This window comes from Papilio xuthus, unplaced genomic scaffold (genome assembly GCF_000836235.2).
Source record: "Papilio xuthus unplaced genomic scaffold, Pxut_1.1 DF827680.1, whole genome shotgun sequence".
Classification (NCBI taxonomy): domain Eukaryota; kingdom Metazoa; phylum Arthropoda; class Insecta; order Lepidoptera; family Papilionidae; genus Papilio; species Papilio xuthus.
In genome coordinates, this window is record NW_013530969.1 from 5376165 (window position 1) to 5394097 (window position 17933).

Below are 17933 nucleotides of genomic sequence, written 5' to 3' on the forward strand. Positions count from 1 at the left end.
AATTATAAAAAAATATAGAAAAGAAAACAGCATTACGCAAGTAGAGTCGCCAAAATATGCTCGTAGAGAAGTAGGAAAATATAAAGTACGTGGTTTCCCAGACTGATTTTATATCTGTAAAATCGAATGTAACTTCAAGCTAACTCTTTGTAACAATAAGTTACGTCTGCACTTATTCAATGAGTGCCAAGATGAATAAGAATAGGTTTAGCCATCGCGAACCATCGATCTTATGTCACTTGAGAATTTCCTTCCAACTATTGCCAATAAACAAGTACGTAAGCAATATTTATCCATCCAGCACTTTGCTTTACTTCATCAATAAAACTATGGGATATTTTATTCAACGTCTTTAACATATTGTTGGTAAATAAATTCAGGTTGTGTGTTAAATTTCGTTGGGAAATTTGCGCAAGTTATGTGTTAAGTTTAATGAATGCGCAAATCATCTTTTCTTATAATTATTCACTATCAATAACTCTGCTAATCATATAATACGATAAAGTATGTTATTAACCTAGACCAATATTTTTATAATGTTTAGATTGATTTATATTAAACGTTAAAGACTAATAAATCTTATGGATATGTTTACAGTAAATAATAGAACAAAATTGTCAGTACCGGTAACCTAATAACATCATCGTTTGTTTAGATTTTAAATGAACATGGTATACAGATGCAAAATAACTTGTTAGAAAACGTTTAATATAAACGAGATTATACCAATTCTAGCAGCACCAGTCGCAAAGTGAAATGCCTAGCGAATGCAACGAAAATTACCGCTTTCACCCACACCTGGTTAGATGTCTGCTCGTAAACATTATCTTAAATATTATTAAATACATTAATAAACCATCTTGTATATGTATTTTTTTCGGGACATTTAATAATTTTTAAATAGGGCAGAAGTTTACATAGTATTAAAAAATTCCACACGCAGGAAATTTGCGTCCGATTCGTTTGAGTCCGTCAAATATATTTACGGTAATATAGCAAAAAAGTACGACTAATAAATATTTTTATTGATGACGAATAATACAATAATATTATATGTAAACACAAAAATTTGTCAATTCAAAGTTTTATATTTATAAAATAATTTGGAAAAGAAATTAATATATATATATATATATATATATATTCATAATTGTAATAACTGGAAGTCTATAATCGTTATCTGGCTATCGATTAAATGGCCATAGAGAATGCATCTGGTTATAAGATGGCATTATTTATAGACGTACGAGGAGAAATTTACATCGCGTGCCATCCCATTACCAACACTATGGAGCCGTAACGTCTAAACAATTACATAATTCTCACTTTACAATGCTAATACTGTACATAACAATTATCTTTTTACTTACAATAATTATTTTGATACAGACTTGCAACAAAGAGAATAGCACTGAAATAATAACTTCCTATATGTAAAAAATTATAATTTTTCAATCCTAACAACTCGCATATTTTTCGCATTGATCTTGAACAATTTAAATTAGTGTCCTCATCAAGTAAGTATCATCAATAGATAAATGTTTAACTGCCAATATCAGATGACAAGTTGTTCAAGGCCAATTTTTGTCTTTAAAAAATATATTGTAAGGCTATTTTCGATGTCCAAAAAACTAACTTCCGCCTTCATAATACTATGTATGCTTTGTATTTACGGAGCTGCATAATTCGCTTTCACGTGTCTCGAGAATTTAAATAAAAAACTCGTAGTTATTCTTTGGACGTTCGAATCCGTGGCGATATTGCACCGATTGTGTGCTGATCGCAATTTTATCCGCAATTTACTTATTTTACTTATCAACACATTTAATATGCTGCCCTCTTATTCATTTCGATACTCAAAGTTAATTTCTGACACGACTGACTAATCGTTGGTTTCTAAGACTAAATTACCTATATAAAACATATTGTCATCTCTTCATTATCTTTAACAAAACAGAAAACGATATGGTTTTATTGTATTTTGGTGTCAGAAACCAACGATAACTACATTCCCGCAACGTTGACAACACCATCCATCCTGTTTGTGTGACTCGTACCCACGCTTCGTTCTTGTGTGACGACACCCTTACATTTGTTACCTTGATTATATTGATACACTTATATATTGTTTACCAGATTTGAAATGAAGTATTCTTTTCTCTACACTCTGAATATAAATACCTTGCTTGTGTTATTTCCTACAAAACTGGTAATGTCTGCATATGTTTATCTAGTTTGAGACAATTGTGATTGTCAGTGCCTTGATTTACGCAGTCTTACAACATCGAGAAGCTTCGTATATTGGCAGTCCGACTTGTTTTGACCAACTGCTCCGACTCTCTCCTGTAAATAAATGTATTTACGTAAAAGTTACGTGCTTAGAATTTTACAACATATTTATGCAAGAATTTAAAAGAAAAAGCTTCATCTCCTTAGTGCAATGTATAAGTATTCAAATTATTTGAACAAAGAAATCAAACCTGAAAACATTTTCATATTTATATACAAAATTGTCAAGAGATAGAGTGGCCGCAAAATTACGATGATATACTTCGACGTCGCTTTGTAAGTTTTATTTTCCGAGACGAAGCAGTCCGTGGAAATGCAAAGGGATAATACTTGCATGTGCCTTAGCAGAATGGATATACTTGCCTTTGCAGACGTAACTAGCACATAGGGAGTCCTAACCTTTTGATTGCAAAATAAAAAAATGGTAGACTTGAACATTTATAATGCGCACCATCTGTTGAACTTCTTTATCATCTTGTTGGTTGAATTATACAACAATTTAGAATGAAAGTGTCTTGGCAATTGAATGTTCATACACACTCGTCACAATTTATTTAGCAACATCTCCTATTAAATATTTATGACATAAGAATCGAGTCAAGAGGTTGCAAAATATCACGTCTAAAAATGAAGAAGCTGTAATCTTGGCAAATGTTATCACTATATTGAATAATCAGAAACTAGCTTTGAATTCCACAAGTTGGTATGGAATAAGCCGCGACTGTTAGGTTGGCAAACATTATGCAACGTGACCCAATGTATTGGGATTCCAAATGGAAGGTAAACCTCGCATACGTTATAACCAATTCGCCGATAGCATCTCATCCACGAAACCTCTAGGAAAGTGTTTTAAAATAAATATTTAAACCTATATTGTAAATTTAACGTCACGTAATCGATACGACACTATCATATCTACGAAATTTTTATTTAAAAGAACCCCGATAACTTCACATCTTTGCTTCATATCAAAAGGGGTTAGGGTTGTCGAAATTTAGTCTTTAATTATAATATAGTAACGATTAAATTAATTAGCTCCTTGTTATTTAAAGTGAAGACCGTTTTAATTATCATCATCATGCATAATTTTAGTTGTTTAATATTAAAATACTTCTAGTTCTTGCCAAATCAGAAGTGACTTTTGATCCACCGACGTATAGTTATCCGTGACATTTTGAAACGAGGATGTGTGGCAGAAAGTCGTAAGATCTAAATACATGTTATTCTAGTCGCCAAAATGTGAGAGGTCACCGACCGTACACCCGGCGCGGACCGAAGCGGCCCGGTTCAGCGCGGGCAATCGCGACCCGCTGCTAAGAGTATGTTTGTGCAGTGTCCCCGCAACTTAACACGAACTTACATAACTGACGCAACCAATGTACATTAGGTCTTCATACAATATCTTTTTATTTCGAAATTTTAGATGGATACATTCAGTACGGTCGAGTTTAATTAGGATGTACATACTTCCAGTAATCGAGACAATATTTAAGTAACTTGCTTCATGTAAACATAATAAACAAATAATTTGATATAATTGATAAAAATTCAAACAATGTATCATATTTACATTGTACTTAAATTACTTGCACTTAAATTACTTCTGGTAAGTTATAATTTTTGTTAATAAATTTTGGTGCTTATTTTATTAACTATTTATGTAAAGAAGTACAGTTCGTGAAGAGTTATTGTTTGAGTTATACGAATAAATCTCAAATACCTAAAGATTTATTGTTTCTTTCATCCCATATTTATGTTTCGAGAACGGTTAATTTTGACTGTTCCTTTAAATTTAACGGGTCCTATTATTTTTCCAGCGTCTTCAGAAGGCTTGTGTCACTTTATGTATAAAAAAATTATAATATAACCACGCCTATGATCATCAGTTTGCTTCAGTTAAAACCTAAACTATGTAACTAGTTGGCACCAGCCCTACCTACTGAAACTGGTGTTGAGTCTAATAATAAAAAGTATAATAAACATGTAATTTAGATCATGTACCATTTTATCTTTGTCTCAATCATAACAGACTCAAGTGTATAAAAATACAAATAACTGTATCGGTTTCGGTTACGTTTGCTTCGTTTGCAATTCGTCACTCCACAACTGACAATGCGGGTTAACAAAGATACTGTGTCAATTGTCACGGCCTCCGTGTCGTCTGAAGTATTCGGTGAAACAAATGCATTCGGGTGCTTCGCCGAACGCCGAGAAAGCTCCGCCGTTGGCATGCTAAAAAGGCTTTTACGCAACGTATCCGTGCTGCGTCATTGCGTCACATCATAGGGAACATCCCAGATTAATGTCGTAATACAGACACGGCGTGCATTCCGCTAAAGTCAAACTCACTCTTGTATTATGTACTCTGTGCAAAAATTATATTTTTTAATTCTCTATTTTTAGGAAATATCTCATCAGACAGTACTAAATCTGGATACCCATACTTTCTAAATAATATTATAAATTACATAAATATTTTTTTTTATTTCAATCTAAACATATCAGATATTCTTTTTAATTTACTGGTATAATTATAAACCTATAAAATTCGTGTTTGTTTTGTTTGGTATATAGGTTGAATATTAGTACAGATCTATTTTAGGCTTCAACTTGAAATTATTACGTATTTGTAACTGGTAATTAAATACGCACATTTAAAATTAACACAACATATTTGAATGCACACTCAAGCACATACAGCCTCAGGCTTAGGTTACGGTCTGTGAAACTTAAGGTCGTATTCAAACTGACCTTTGGACTGTCGTCAGGAACAATCTTTTACCACATTTAATGAATAGTAACCACGGAGAACCTAAGTACAAATAAAAAATTTAAGTCAAAGAAATCAACCAGAGTTATGTTTCTCTGATTTCTTTAAAAACACCTAATAATAATGACCAAAACAATTTAGTAGCGTTATAAATAAAGGAATACTATTATCATATTAAATAATAAGTATAAAATTACTGTAAATTTTTTGTCAAAACATTATGTCTAGCTTAGGCGCGTTAACTGCAATCTGGCGTAGAATTAACACAGCTTATGATCAATAGATTTTAATATTGTCATCAGCCAACGCCGATGACTAAAGGATCCTTGAGAGATGGATGCAAGTACCGCATACATTATCGGCATACCAGCGACGGCACATATCATTTCACAACACCCGAAACCCTGCATACGATTAACACGCTTATTTCAAGGTATTTACAGTGACATTCGCATGCATGAACTATGAAATATAGCTGTGACCTGTTTGCAGATTTTCTGTGATATTGCATAGATGCCGCCATTGTTGTACTGAACAATGCGTTTGGACACCCACGGACACTTTCTGTAAGTCAAATTACCACTACGCCCTTGTGAACTCCTCCGTTGGATTACGTTACTAATGTTACGTAAACTCATTAATTACGTCAGCGAAAATTATTCAATTAAAATCAAGCAATTAAACATAAAGTAGGATATCTTTTCCTTTTCATTATTGCATCCGTTTTCTATTACGTATCCGTCATTTAACCTTTCTTGTTCAATATGTCAGTAAGTTTCCTCCTCTAAGATAATTTAAGGTTAACGAGAATCAAATACTCGTTATTTTCCGTTTTAACCTTTTAAAATTCTGCAGCTAAATAACACCTCTATTTCATTGTGAAATAAGCCAAAGTGTAAAAAGGTTTATATGTTTAGACAGGAAAAATCGAAAGATAATTAACTATCTATATACGCGTCTATCTTATGAAATCATATGCTAAAATAAGGGTAATGGCATTATAGTTAGCTTGCGAATGACGCGTCGCGTCTTTTAAGTGGTCCGGTCATTTAATATCTAGGTATGAGTACAAGAGTAGAGGATAATCAGGGCGTAGAGGCCGGCCTTGGCTTCTACAAGGAAGCCGCTCGACCGGATAACCGTGTACCGTTATTAGAGCATTACGCATATAAACGTATGTATTTATAACAAGTTTATTGGTTTGTCATGAACGAAATCTATGTATAAAAAGCATGTAATAGAAATAAGAATATGCCTGAAGCCACTACCAAAGCAAAAGGAGTATATGCAAGGTTTGCAATGACAGGTGCCAATGATACACGAATAAAGATTAAGTATTAAAAAAAGCAGATGAATGGAATGCGTAAAACATAAAATAATGTCTGAAACATTAAATAGAAACTTTTGAGAATCTCGCAAAATGTTCGTGATTTTTGATTATGGTGAACATTTTTACTTCCTCACTTAATTTTGTCGTTATAGTTAGTAATGTTCTATTTTGCTTGTACTCGAAATCTTTGTCAAAATGAATGGATTGATAGGCGTTAAATTTTACTCTGCTAATAACCGTTATGTTTTTGTAATGTCCAGCAACAGAATTTAAAAATCCATTCGAAACGCGTGTAAAAATAGTTAGGTTACAATAGCAATTAGTAGCATATTTATAAAGATTACAGTTGCTCCTAAACACATTGAAATATTCAAATGATACGAGTCTAGACATTGCAAAGAAATCTGTGTCATGACAGTGTCATTGCACTTGGACTCTACTTGAATATTAAAGAGTAGCTCTAAACCCTGGCGAAGTACCAACATGAACATAAATAAAACATAAATAAAAACTCCTACAACATAAAAATATACAAAACACCCACCAAAATTTCTGTATACGCGCCTTTGCCGTAAAGTCAGTCCTAGAACTCTGTCCTATAGATAATAATAAGTAGACGTATCATCAAATGAGTTATTCGTTTATAGGTACAATATAAAATACCCTAGTACTATAAAAAGCTAACGTGCCTTTGCTTAAAAAGCCTTGGTTAAGACAAGTGTCATGTCATTTCGTTCACAATCATCTTTACACATTAACCCTGTACAAATATTTATGTATTTTCTGTTGATTAAATCAAAGTCAAAGTAACAAACATGTTGTTTAGTTGAGATTTATTATTTCCTTTACTTATTTACCTTCAAAATTTATTTATTTATAACGAATATTAATAAACCATTGCTATTAAAATGTTTTAAAACAGAACGTGTAAATATATACGACATTTTACTATTATTGATTTGAATATTCCAGGAAAAGTAGTTGTTTTAATTCTGTACCTCCTTCTTTATAAATCTTGACGACAATAACATTTACTTTTAGCCAAATTATATATTGACCTCTCTTTTGTATATTAAAATAAGGGGGCAAACGAGCAGCGGGAATAACAGGGTGTTCAACCACGCCAATCTGCAATATCATAGGAACCGCAGATGCGTTGCCAGCCTTTGAGAAGATGATATGCTCATTTATAAGTATAATATAATACCTTACAATAAAATTGTTATGATGCACCCAGATCAGTATAACCGCTTTCAATAAGGAAGTAAGTTTATTGAAACTTCCAATAAATGAAATAAAAGATCCAACTGAATTGAAGTCAGCATGGAAAAATTAAACTTTTATGCACACAACGAGAATGCGGACTTACTTTTAATTATATCCTTGTAATATATTTAATTTTAATTTTTTTTATTAAAAATACTTTTATTTGCATGACTATTACCTATTAAAGTAAAGTAACAAATTACTTCTTATCATTTAATTCCGGAATTAATAAAATCTGCCGCCACACGTTTTTCCTAGACTAAGTTGTATGTAGACCTGTCAGAAAATTAACCGTTGTCATATCACATGACTATCTTTAGAGTAGAGTATAAAGAGTGTTCTTAAAAATATCGAAGTGTATGAAAATATTTCATATTACGTAATCTATAGAATGTGCAAGTAATTTATGTATATTAATATCAATAAATGCATAACTTTCTTGCACATTTCCGCCCATTACCATTTTTATCGATAAGCAATTATATTCGAATCTCGATACGTCTTCACCGTACTTGACACAAAATTATGCAGCAATACCGTAAACAACTTGAAAAGTTATAAAGCACTCGATCTCTTGTGCAGATGTCCAAAAAAATAATTTAGTGTAACCTTATACATAAGATAAAATTAATTTTACGATCCGAACGACCTCGCAGGTACAGCATCCTGAGTGTAATGGTCAAAGAATTCCTTAACGGCACTCCCTTGCTGACCATTGATTTACAAACCATAGATTAATCCGGTTTCTTAACTACATATCGCAATAAAAATATACTTTATGACCGTTACGTACAATAATTCTTTCTTTAATTTGCCTTTTAGCATACTATACGTAAGTAACTGAAACATTTGGAAATCTTTTAAATAATAATTATAAATAAACAGTACCTATTCTTTCAGTCGCACACTAAGAATACGACCCTGCTTAATACAATTACGTGCATTTGTTGGTTAAACTATAATATATAACGAATATACATGCATAAAAAGAACTTAAAGAATCATCGTATGGCTAAACACGTAAATCTAGATCACGGAAAACGACCCAGGAAACATTACACAGCCTAGAGCTTGTAGAATTACTTAGTCATAAATGGAAATATGTTCATAATACACGTTTTGTACAAACAAAAACAGTTTGTTACAACTTCCACGCAACCTTCATCCCTCAGATGCATTCTTAACTATATAATAACTTTAAATGTCAGATTATTCACACAATGTTTAAGATAAGTCGAATTCAATATGCATCGGTCTCATCATACTTCCTTGTTGTTAATTCAGTTAGCCTTAGTTTTTACGTATTTCTTTTCCCAGGCATTTGAACTCTGCTATTATCGGAAACGACTTGGAAAGCTATGACGGACGTTCTTATATGGTTGGAGTTGCTATTCGCTAATGATTTCCTAACTTATTGTTTAATATCTGGATATAGTTTGTAAACTTTTCTTACAATTGTATTCATAGATATGTTAATTATTAAGTACCATTCATTGTTTTGTTTCTTCATTATTTTATTTTAGAAATGTTTTAATAACCTATGGATCAATTTGGTGTAATTTTTTAGTTGTACGTTCATTGCTCTTTAGCCGAAAAGAAATTTCTCTCAAACCGAAGATAATTCTTTATCTTGATGCTGTTAAAAAAGAATAAATAAGCATAAATTTTATTTATATACAAAATAATTTATTAAGCATTTTAAATACGCCGTTAGCATTTAGCTTACGCTTTGAACAGTATAAGTTGCAGTTTCCTATGCGCACGAAGAACATTCAATTCAGGATGTCATACAATTTGCATACGAAAAAGTCCTTCCAGGAACACATTGAGTGAATACGCGTAATATTGTTATACGGATACCGAGTATTAAATCACAGTTTGTGACGCTAACTGTGGGTTTCCATAGTTGAGTACAGAAACATGTTGTTATCTCTGTCTGCTCAAAGCCAATGTAAGGGACAACAGAAAATAAGAGTTTCGATAGTGGAAGCATGTCATACAGAATGGTGTTTTTCGTCCGCGTACCGATCTTTTGGGGAGAAAAATTCTAGGGATTCAATCGTCGTGGTGGGAAAAAAAATCCCATTGGCCCGATTGATCGACCCACCGATCTAACCATACAGAACCTATTCCATTGACAATGTGAGTGTTTACCCTATACGCCTAGTTAAGTCTTTTAAAAGATACGTTATAAAAATTATAATTCAAAACATCAGCGATGGAACTAAGTAACCTGATTGTAACGAAAATATTGGGAGCGAGAAGGTAACAGCAGAGCATTAGTAATGGAATATTAAAATGCAAGAGTGCCGCGTGACGATACCGTTGTACCAAGAACAATGAGCTTCTGATGGTCCCGGGGGAACTCGGGCCGAATTTTAATTCGAAGACAAGCAAATTAGAACTTATACTGCCCAAATGTTAATGTTATTTGATTTGGTTACTTGCCAATATTAGTGAGGCGAAAAATGTAGTATAATTTTGTACCGGCGATGTTTACTAGTTTACAGTTATATCGTAGTAATATTATAAAAGCGAATGTTTATATGGATGGATTTTTGTTTGAAGGTATCTCCAGAACGGCCCAACGGATTTATATGAAATTTGGTATACATATAGAACACAGTTTAGAAGACTACATAAGCTACTACTTATATTTTTTATAAATGCCGCTCGGACGGAGTCGCGGGCGACACCTTGTAAATACAAACACCAGTATAAAAAAGTATTGTTATCCCTTTCATTATCATCAAAAAAATAGTGACAATAATATGTAATAATACAATATAGAGAGAGAATTTCACGGTAATTTGAAAGCATACAACGTATGTGCAATCGAACACTATACAAATATCTACCATTTATTTTAAATGTACACTTATTACATAACATAAAGTATATTTATAATAATTATAGCAATGCCTAAGGCTAGAAAGTGATTAACTAAACTAGAGTTGTCTTAAGCATATTTCAGATAATGTAAAACATTCAAAAGTGCTATTGAACCCGGGTAAGTGACGTTCACACATACAAATTGTTCTGTTGCGTGATTATGTTTGTAACGACGAAATCGCCTATGGTCACGTATTGAGATTTCGATCGCCGCAGCTGTCGATCAACATTTAATGTTCAACATATTGAATTTTTAATGGAACGTTATTCTTTGAGAAAATTCGAGGAATACGATCATAAGGATAGTGACCTATCAGCTTGAATAACATACATATGTACATAGTAAATACATTTTTATGTTATAATAGTTACATAAGAGATATATTATCAAATTAAAAAAATGTGATTTCATGACCTTCAAATCCAGCTATGTTTGAACTTCAACAGGAATTCTAATTAGTTGAAAAAAATATTATTATAATTAAAATATAGGGTAAATTAATTATGAAAAGGAATACCATGAATATAAAATATACTAACGTTGAACATTAAACTAAAAAGTATATATTTTCATTTCGTATGTATGAGCGTTAACAAAGAACGGAAAGCAGTCTTAAATCAAAGTGTTAGCCTCTATTTCCAACGAATCACAAACGCTTAGTGGCATTCCGCACGTATTGACAATTTGTGCTACTGAATATTTAATCTATACAATCCAATCCTGTAGACAAATTGAAAGTCTTAAAATGTTTAACAATAGCTGCTGAATATATGATGCAATACATTACTTTTAGGCATTTAAAAAGTATTATTAAATGGTATTAAGGACATTACACTTTACCTAAATTAAACGTAATTAGAAGTAATAATGATAAACCATAACCAACGACAACGTCGGCGCAGAAAGTCAACCTCTAATTGACCTCTAATCCTTTATTTACAGGCGCAAGTGCATATTAGTCAACATATTTCACTTTAATATGAAGAAACGAATTATTGAAAAGATTGTGTGTTCCACAAAAAGTTACCTAAGTATTCAACCAATTTCCAATCTTTACCAATAGAGAAGTAATTTCAATTGTAAGATTATTAGCTAGGACTAAGTTACTATACGATATGTAAGTTTATAGGTGTAAATAATTCATACCATAGTCAATGTCTACATTTGTAGGACAATTCTTAGTATAAAAAACTCATTGGTCGTTGATGCAGGGTCCCTTTGCACCGGAAGTTTGTGATGCAATATTCAAGCCGGTTGTCGTTGGTTCCGGTCGGCATTGGCCATCTGACTCGCTACAGCGAGGACGACGGGACGGCTTGTCACTTTCGACATTCACCGTCAATTAGACCTTAATCAGGAAGAAGTACTTTAAGTACTAACATGTATAATTATTTCAAATGGTCTTGAAACTTTTATTAATAATTCAATGTCACAATGTCAAATGTTAAAATTAAACACGTGCAATTTTTGCATTTTCCTATTAATTGTTTCGGGAATTTCGTGATCTCTTTACGTCCCAACGGAGGAACAACAGCTATCCTAGTTAATGTTTCTAAACCTAGGCCTTGTAAGGTATATTTTTTTTGTGTAACTTAAGGTTTGTAAGTTAAATTTTTATTTTTATATAGTAGATAAAAAAAAATTAAAAAATGTTATGAACGTGTCAATTTACATGTGCTGCTTTTAAGCGCCTACATAAATTTAATAGCCAAGCAGTATTTGCTGTTATTAAAATTGAGTTGCTATTAAAAAGCTAAAGTATTTTTTGTTGCCTTGTCAATAATGTTTTCATATGTTTCTCATTTTGTTTGTTGTATGGAATATCTCAGGCGTACTTACGTAGTAGAAACATTATAAGGAAGGCTATTGCTGAAAATTAGTAATGCAGTAGTAGAGCCTGTATTAACAATATCTGTTTGACAAGATTCACCGTACAGTCCAAGACTTTAAAATAAATAATTAAATAAATAAAACAACAAACGCAAGTAATATATTTGAAGTCACTAAGCAAAATTATGTTTTATTTATAGATACAGCATGTATTGAAAAATATACACAAACAATTTTATAACACAACATATAAAAAGACATCATTGCTGAAACACATATGCAGCGTGGTTTTTGATAGAGTATGATGATGACAATGTGTTCTGTGGAGACAGTGGAAACTCATAGTATGAAAGTTTCTCAGTTATTATTACCATTACGCGAATACACTCGCTCCAATATAAATCTGACTGCCCCCGATATTGCTGCGCCAGTGAGTGCTGTCAGACCACGGTGACAGTATCCTCCCAACATGTGCGCTGAGTTCTCTAAAATTACCCACTTAGTGTCATTAGTTTCCGATGAATATTTCGGCGGTGGTGACCGAGCGGGTAACTTGTAGGAGAAACAGCCGAGTGGTGTCTGATGTTTCAACGCTTTTGATACCCACGAACGACGAATAGTGTCCGGGTAACCGGCCAAGGAACAGTAAGTCACTGCAATAAGTGGTTAAATTGCAATTATATGTTAAATTATTTCTAAATGCTACAGTAAAACACAATAAACTATGTCTTACTGGCCCGCGCATGCAGTCTTACCGTGGGTTTCTGACACCAAAATCTCTGCATAAAACATATCGTCATCCCTGTCGTTATCTTTGACAAAACAGAGGTAACAAAATGTTTTAACTCAGGGTTAGTGTGAGCCAATACAGTTAAGCAGCTTTGTAGAAAGAAAGGTTACTTAGTTACTTATTTCTTTTTCTTGGTCATTCAGGCATCAAAGTTACAAATTTAATTAAAAGAAAAACAATGCAATGCATTATATTTTAATTTTTATTATTATTAAATACAATTAATGCATCATTTAAATTAAATGAAACTCTTAATGTGCATTCACAATAATCGTATATTTAAAAAAAAAACTCATAACAACATACTACATCATAATATTAACAAAAAAAAACAAATAACAACATGATTTTCAATCACATCAGTCGCGCTTTCTTTTCATAACAAAATAACAAGTCCGTTTCGGAAAAATGTTCATTGTAATTCTCTAGATTTGTGTATTTATTTATTGGAATATTTCTGCTCCAAAATGTATCTCACTGCACCAGATATTGCTCCTGAGGCGACCGCAGTCAGATGTCGATCGCAAGCTCCGCCCACCATGTTTACTGTGGGCGCGGAAATTGCCCACTTATCGCTACCTTTGTAAGAATATTTACTTGAAGTCTGTGCAGGTAATTTGAGTGTGAAACAACCCAATGATGTCTGATGTTTGAGCGCTTTTGCTATCCAGGTACGACGTAGAGTGTCGGGGTAACCAGATAGCGAACACAATGTCACTGGAACAATGAGCATTTGATTTATTAATTCAAGTAATATTTTATAGCATAATTTTCAATGACTTAAATATTTCAAATTCAGAATAGCTCGGTAAGGTGTGCAATGTGCATAAAATATAATATATGTGCGTTAAATTCAATGTGCAAATTTTACAGAGCCACAAAATGAATGAATAGTAACTTACTGAATGAATGACCACCTTGTCATAATCAGGCAGTTTAAGTCAAATAGGCAGCTTGTTCCGATACTTTTGAACTACTAAGCACTACGTTTAATCGAAATTTTTAGAAATATTGTTACTTCAAATGATAATATGATAAATCGTACAAATTAAAGTCAGACGTTGTCTTTACGTGGTATAAAATAATGACCATACTGACAGACGCTATGTATCCTTTGTTACGTAACTTAAAAAAAACATAATCACTACGTCAATACCAAACATAACGGCACGAATTGTTGAAAAAGCGCAATTCAATATCTAGAAGATGGCTAGATACAGAAAATTAAGGTGAAACTTACTTTGCTCTAACAGCAAATCTAGTATTTTGAAGTTATTCGCTGCTATGTAATTCGCTTCACGAAATATCTTGGTGCAAAACATGTCGATCAGTTCCTTGTCTTCTCTTGTAGAAAATATTCTGCACCCTCGTCCGCGATGAGCTTGAATCAGCCAAAGCAACCTGGAAGATATCAATCATCTATAACCAACAAATCTTTATTTTTTTTAGTCTGCTAACTATGTAACGAGTTTATAAAATATATCGTGTAATTTAAATATAAATTACGTATTTCCACTCACCTGTGAGTAAGAGAATATCCAAAGTTTGTTCCGTTAACCAACATGTTGTAACACATTGGAAGAAATCTACATACGCGTTTGTTTAGCCTATTTTTCGCCAATGAAGCAATGCATATATCTGTAAACAATGAAAAAACATTACCCCCAAAAACATATAGAATAGCAAGAGTGCGTGCTAAAACACAAAAATTCTGTAAGACACAGTTGAAGGTCACGCAAAAGCAATTTTGAAAAGACATCAATCAGAGTCTGAAAGATTTTTGAACACTTGTTAGCTAAAAGTATAATATAGTACTTTTTGGTAGTTAAAAATCAACGTCATCTATTTTTTGTAGAAATCTTGTATTTATATATATATATAAATACAAGATTGCTCATTTATGTAATTGGGATTCTCTGAATCGGCTCCAACGATTTTCATAAAATTTAGTATATAGGGGGTTTCGGGGGCGATAAGTCGATCTAGCTAGGAAACATTTTTAGAAAATGTCATTTTATTCGTGTTTTATCGATAATCAACTTAAACATAAACTTAACTTTTTCTATTGGTAAGATAGAAAAATATTATTCATATTTCATCATTTTATTAGTAATTCGTACTAAAATATTATATAATTTCCAAAAAGCATAATTTAAAAAAAATACCGAGCAAATCTCGGTCATCCAGATTTTTACATTTATATGACATCTGCGCATTTTATTTAAACATGTTAATTTCATGAATAAAGGAACCATCGATTTTTTTTCTATTTTAACCTTCCACAGAATATATATTCTAAGTAGCAGTAATAGCAATATAATGAATATCTACATATTGTTTAATAGAAAGAACGCGATATATAAATTCTTATTAAACACAGACCGTTAAAAAATTCCTAGTTTTTGTTCATTGCTGAAACAATGCTATTGAACATGGTGTTTTTTTCTTAAAGAGAACAGAATCTTAAATATTCAATTCAATATTAAAATAATTGTACAGCACGTCACTATAGTTATAATAATGAACAATGCTTTGTTACCTTATAATATAAACTATTCGACAATCCACATAAGGATTGTGATGAAAATTATAGAAAGACCCATATCTTTTAATGTTGTAATTTTTCGCCCGAGGAATTTAACTCCCGAAATCTAAATAATTTTTATCTATTGTCAATTGAATATTACTACTCTTAAATATATATTTTTTTTTATAACAGAAGGGGGCAAACGAGCATCGGGAACACCGAAGTGTTCAACGACGCCCATGGACATCAGCAATACCAGAGGAACCGCAGATGCGTTGCCGGCCTTTGAGGTGGTGATAGGCTCGCTTCTTGAAGGACCCTAAGTCGTATTGGTTTGGAAATACCGCCGAGGACAGACCGTTCCACAACGCGGCTGTGCGAGGCAAGAAGTTGCGCGAGAATCGCACCGTTGTGGAATGCCAGCCATCCAGGTGGCATTGAATATTGATATTGATATACCAAGAGCTTATATAGCATATTTTTGACATCGACTACTTATCGATAACTTATATTAAGTTTATGTAGGAATAGTCTTAAAAGAGTTAGTAAGTGGTTTGGCAGGAAACTTCTGTGTAACCTTGTTGAAATAAATAATATTTACACAGAAAAAAAAAGAAGGGAATGAGTTTCATGAAGTGTGACATTATTAAGAAGTCGACTGATAAAACGAATAATATAATAGAACAATTTGAAAATCGAAACCCTATTGGAGGAAGATTATAAAGTGACATTATCGATTTATTTACAGTCGTATATTAAACAAAAGAAAACTTACCAGCTTCTCTTGGATCCGGTTTCCATCTACTTAATTGACTCACTTTAGATTCATAATTATCCCATTTCGGGTATGAACTTCTCATCAAAAAGATCGGTGATTTTTTTCTGTTTTTAAAATCAACGATACCTTTGATACCAAGTGTTCGATTTACAAATAATGTTGTTACTGGAACAAAAGCGTTATTCGATTAACTTTAAGCTTTTTTAATCGTTAAATTTTTTTTACTTCTAATTACGATCTTTCAAATTCTTTAAACTAGGTCCCTAAAAATGAATATTTATATAGTTTTTACGCATGTGAAAGTATATTTTTAACCCTTTTCCAATCGTCTTCATTCCTCGTCTAATAATTTTCCGTCGTCGCGTCGTCACGTGCTCTTCCTTCCAACTGCTAGCCGATTACATCTGGCCATTATGACAAATTTAATAAAACAGTACAAAACATACCTCTCCTATTTAAAACGTTCTTTTGGTCTTTATTCTGTTTAACCATTAGTTCGAAATATTGCAATAACTCGCCGTTGTAACGAAGAAAACTTTTTATGTACATTTTCAAATCCCTCTGCAAATCATCTTCCCTAGTTAACAGAACGTGTTGTAGATTATCTGTAAGTCACCATAAGGAGGTTTTAACAATCATTATCATAAAACGTGGGATCGGCGTACAAGATTTTATAAACCTTAATATTTTGATTTAATTTTTTACGGCCAGCCACCTGACTATCGTCAACCATACTTGAGATAGAAATTAAAATCACGAGTCTTTATCAAATTGTTTTAAAAATCGTCTACTTTCTTCTTTTTCGTTTTCTCTTTCTACCGGCTGACATCAACTGAGAAGAATATATATTTCACCGACAAAGCAATAATATTATAACTTTTAGATAGAGCTACAGTGATCGTATTATCATCATAATGCATTGCTTTGTAGCTGCTTCAATCCTTTCTCTGAACTCAAAGATTTTTTTGTTATTTTAATCAAACCCGCTATAAGTAGCTCCAATTAGATATTCCTTCCTTATTTGAGAATTTCAAATTCACACAATACATGTATGTATGATTTTGAAACTTTTTAAAAATGCCAAGAAAATTACTTTTTCACGGACCGCATAAACAAATATCCTAATCTTGATCAATTATAAAGTAAATAGACGAATTTCTATTAACGTAAATCTGAATAAATATCAGTTTAATATGACAACTTACCGTACACAATTGATAAACCATAAGCGAAGTTCATATCTATTTCATGTTTATGTCGATGTGAAAAATCCAATATTTTCTTTAAAGACTGCAAGTATAATAGGAGATCAACAATTTTCGGAAAATCATCCAAATAATCGAATTCCGAAGGAACATCACTGTCAGTATCAACACTTGGAAAACTTTCACTGCTATTTTCATCGACTATTATTAAAATTGTAATAATATAAATAACAACACGTATAAAAGATCGTGAGA

The 17933-nt window shown here is 32.3% G+C and overlaps 1 protein-coding gene across 1 annotated transcript; it reads right to left on the reverse strand.

Annotated features, from left to right (window-relative positions):
* Window positions 1–13539: 13539 nt before the first annotated feature.
* Window positions 13540–16624, reverse strand: LOC106117098 (uncharacterized). Its single transcript, XM_013311168.1, has 4 exons — window positions 16471–16624; window positions 14689–14806; window positions 14409–14569; window positions 13540–13885 (listed from the first exon to the last, which is right to left on the reverse strand). The coding sequence occupies exons 1-4, from the start codon at window positions 16553–16555 to the stop codon at window positions 13608–13610; spliced, it is 642 nt and encodes a 213-aa protein (XP_013166622.1). The 5' UTR covers window positions 16556–16624; the 3' UTR covers window positions 13540–13607.
* Between the last annotated feature and the right edge of the window lie 1309 nt (window positions 16625–17933).

Bases quoted from the DNA above. Each gene is read 5' to 3' on its own strand.
- LOC106117098 (XM_013311168.1), bottom strand. From the start codon at position 16,555: ATGAGAAGTTCATACCCGAAATGGGATAATTATGAATCTAAAGTGAGT. The intron at 14,570-14,688 runs GTGAGTGGAAAT...GATATCTTCCAG, and splicing joins GGATATTCTCTTACTCACAG to GTTGCTTTGGCTGATTCAAG. The intron at 13,886-14,408 runs GTAAGTTTCACC...TCATTGTTCCAG, and splicing joins AGATTTGCTGTTAGAGCAAA to TGACATTGTGTTCGCTATCT.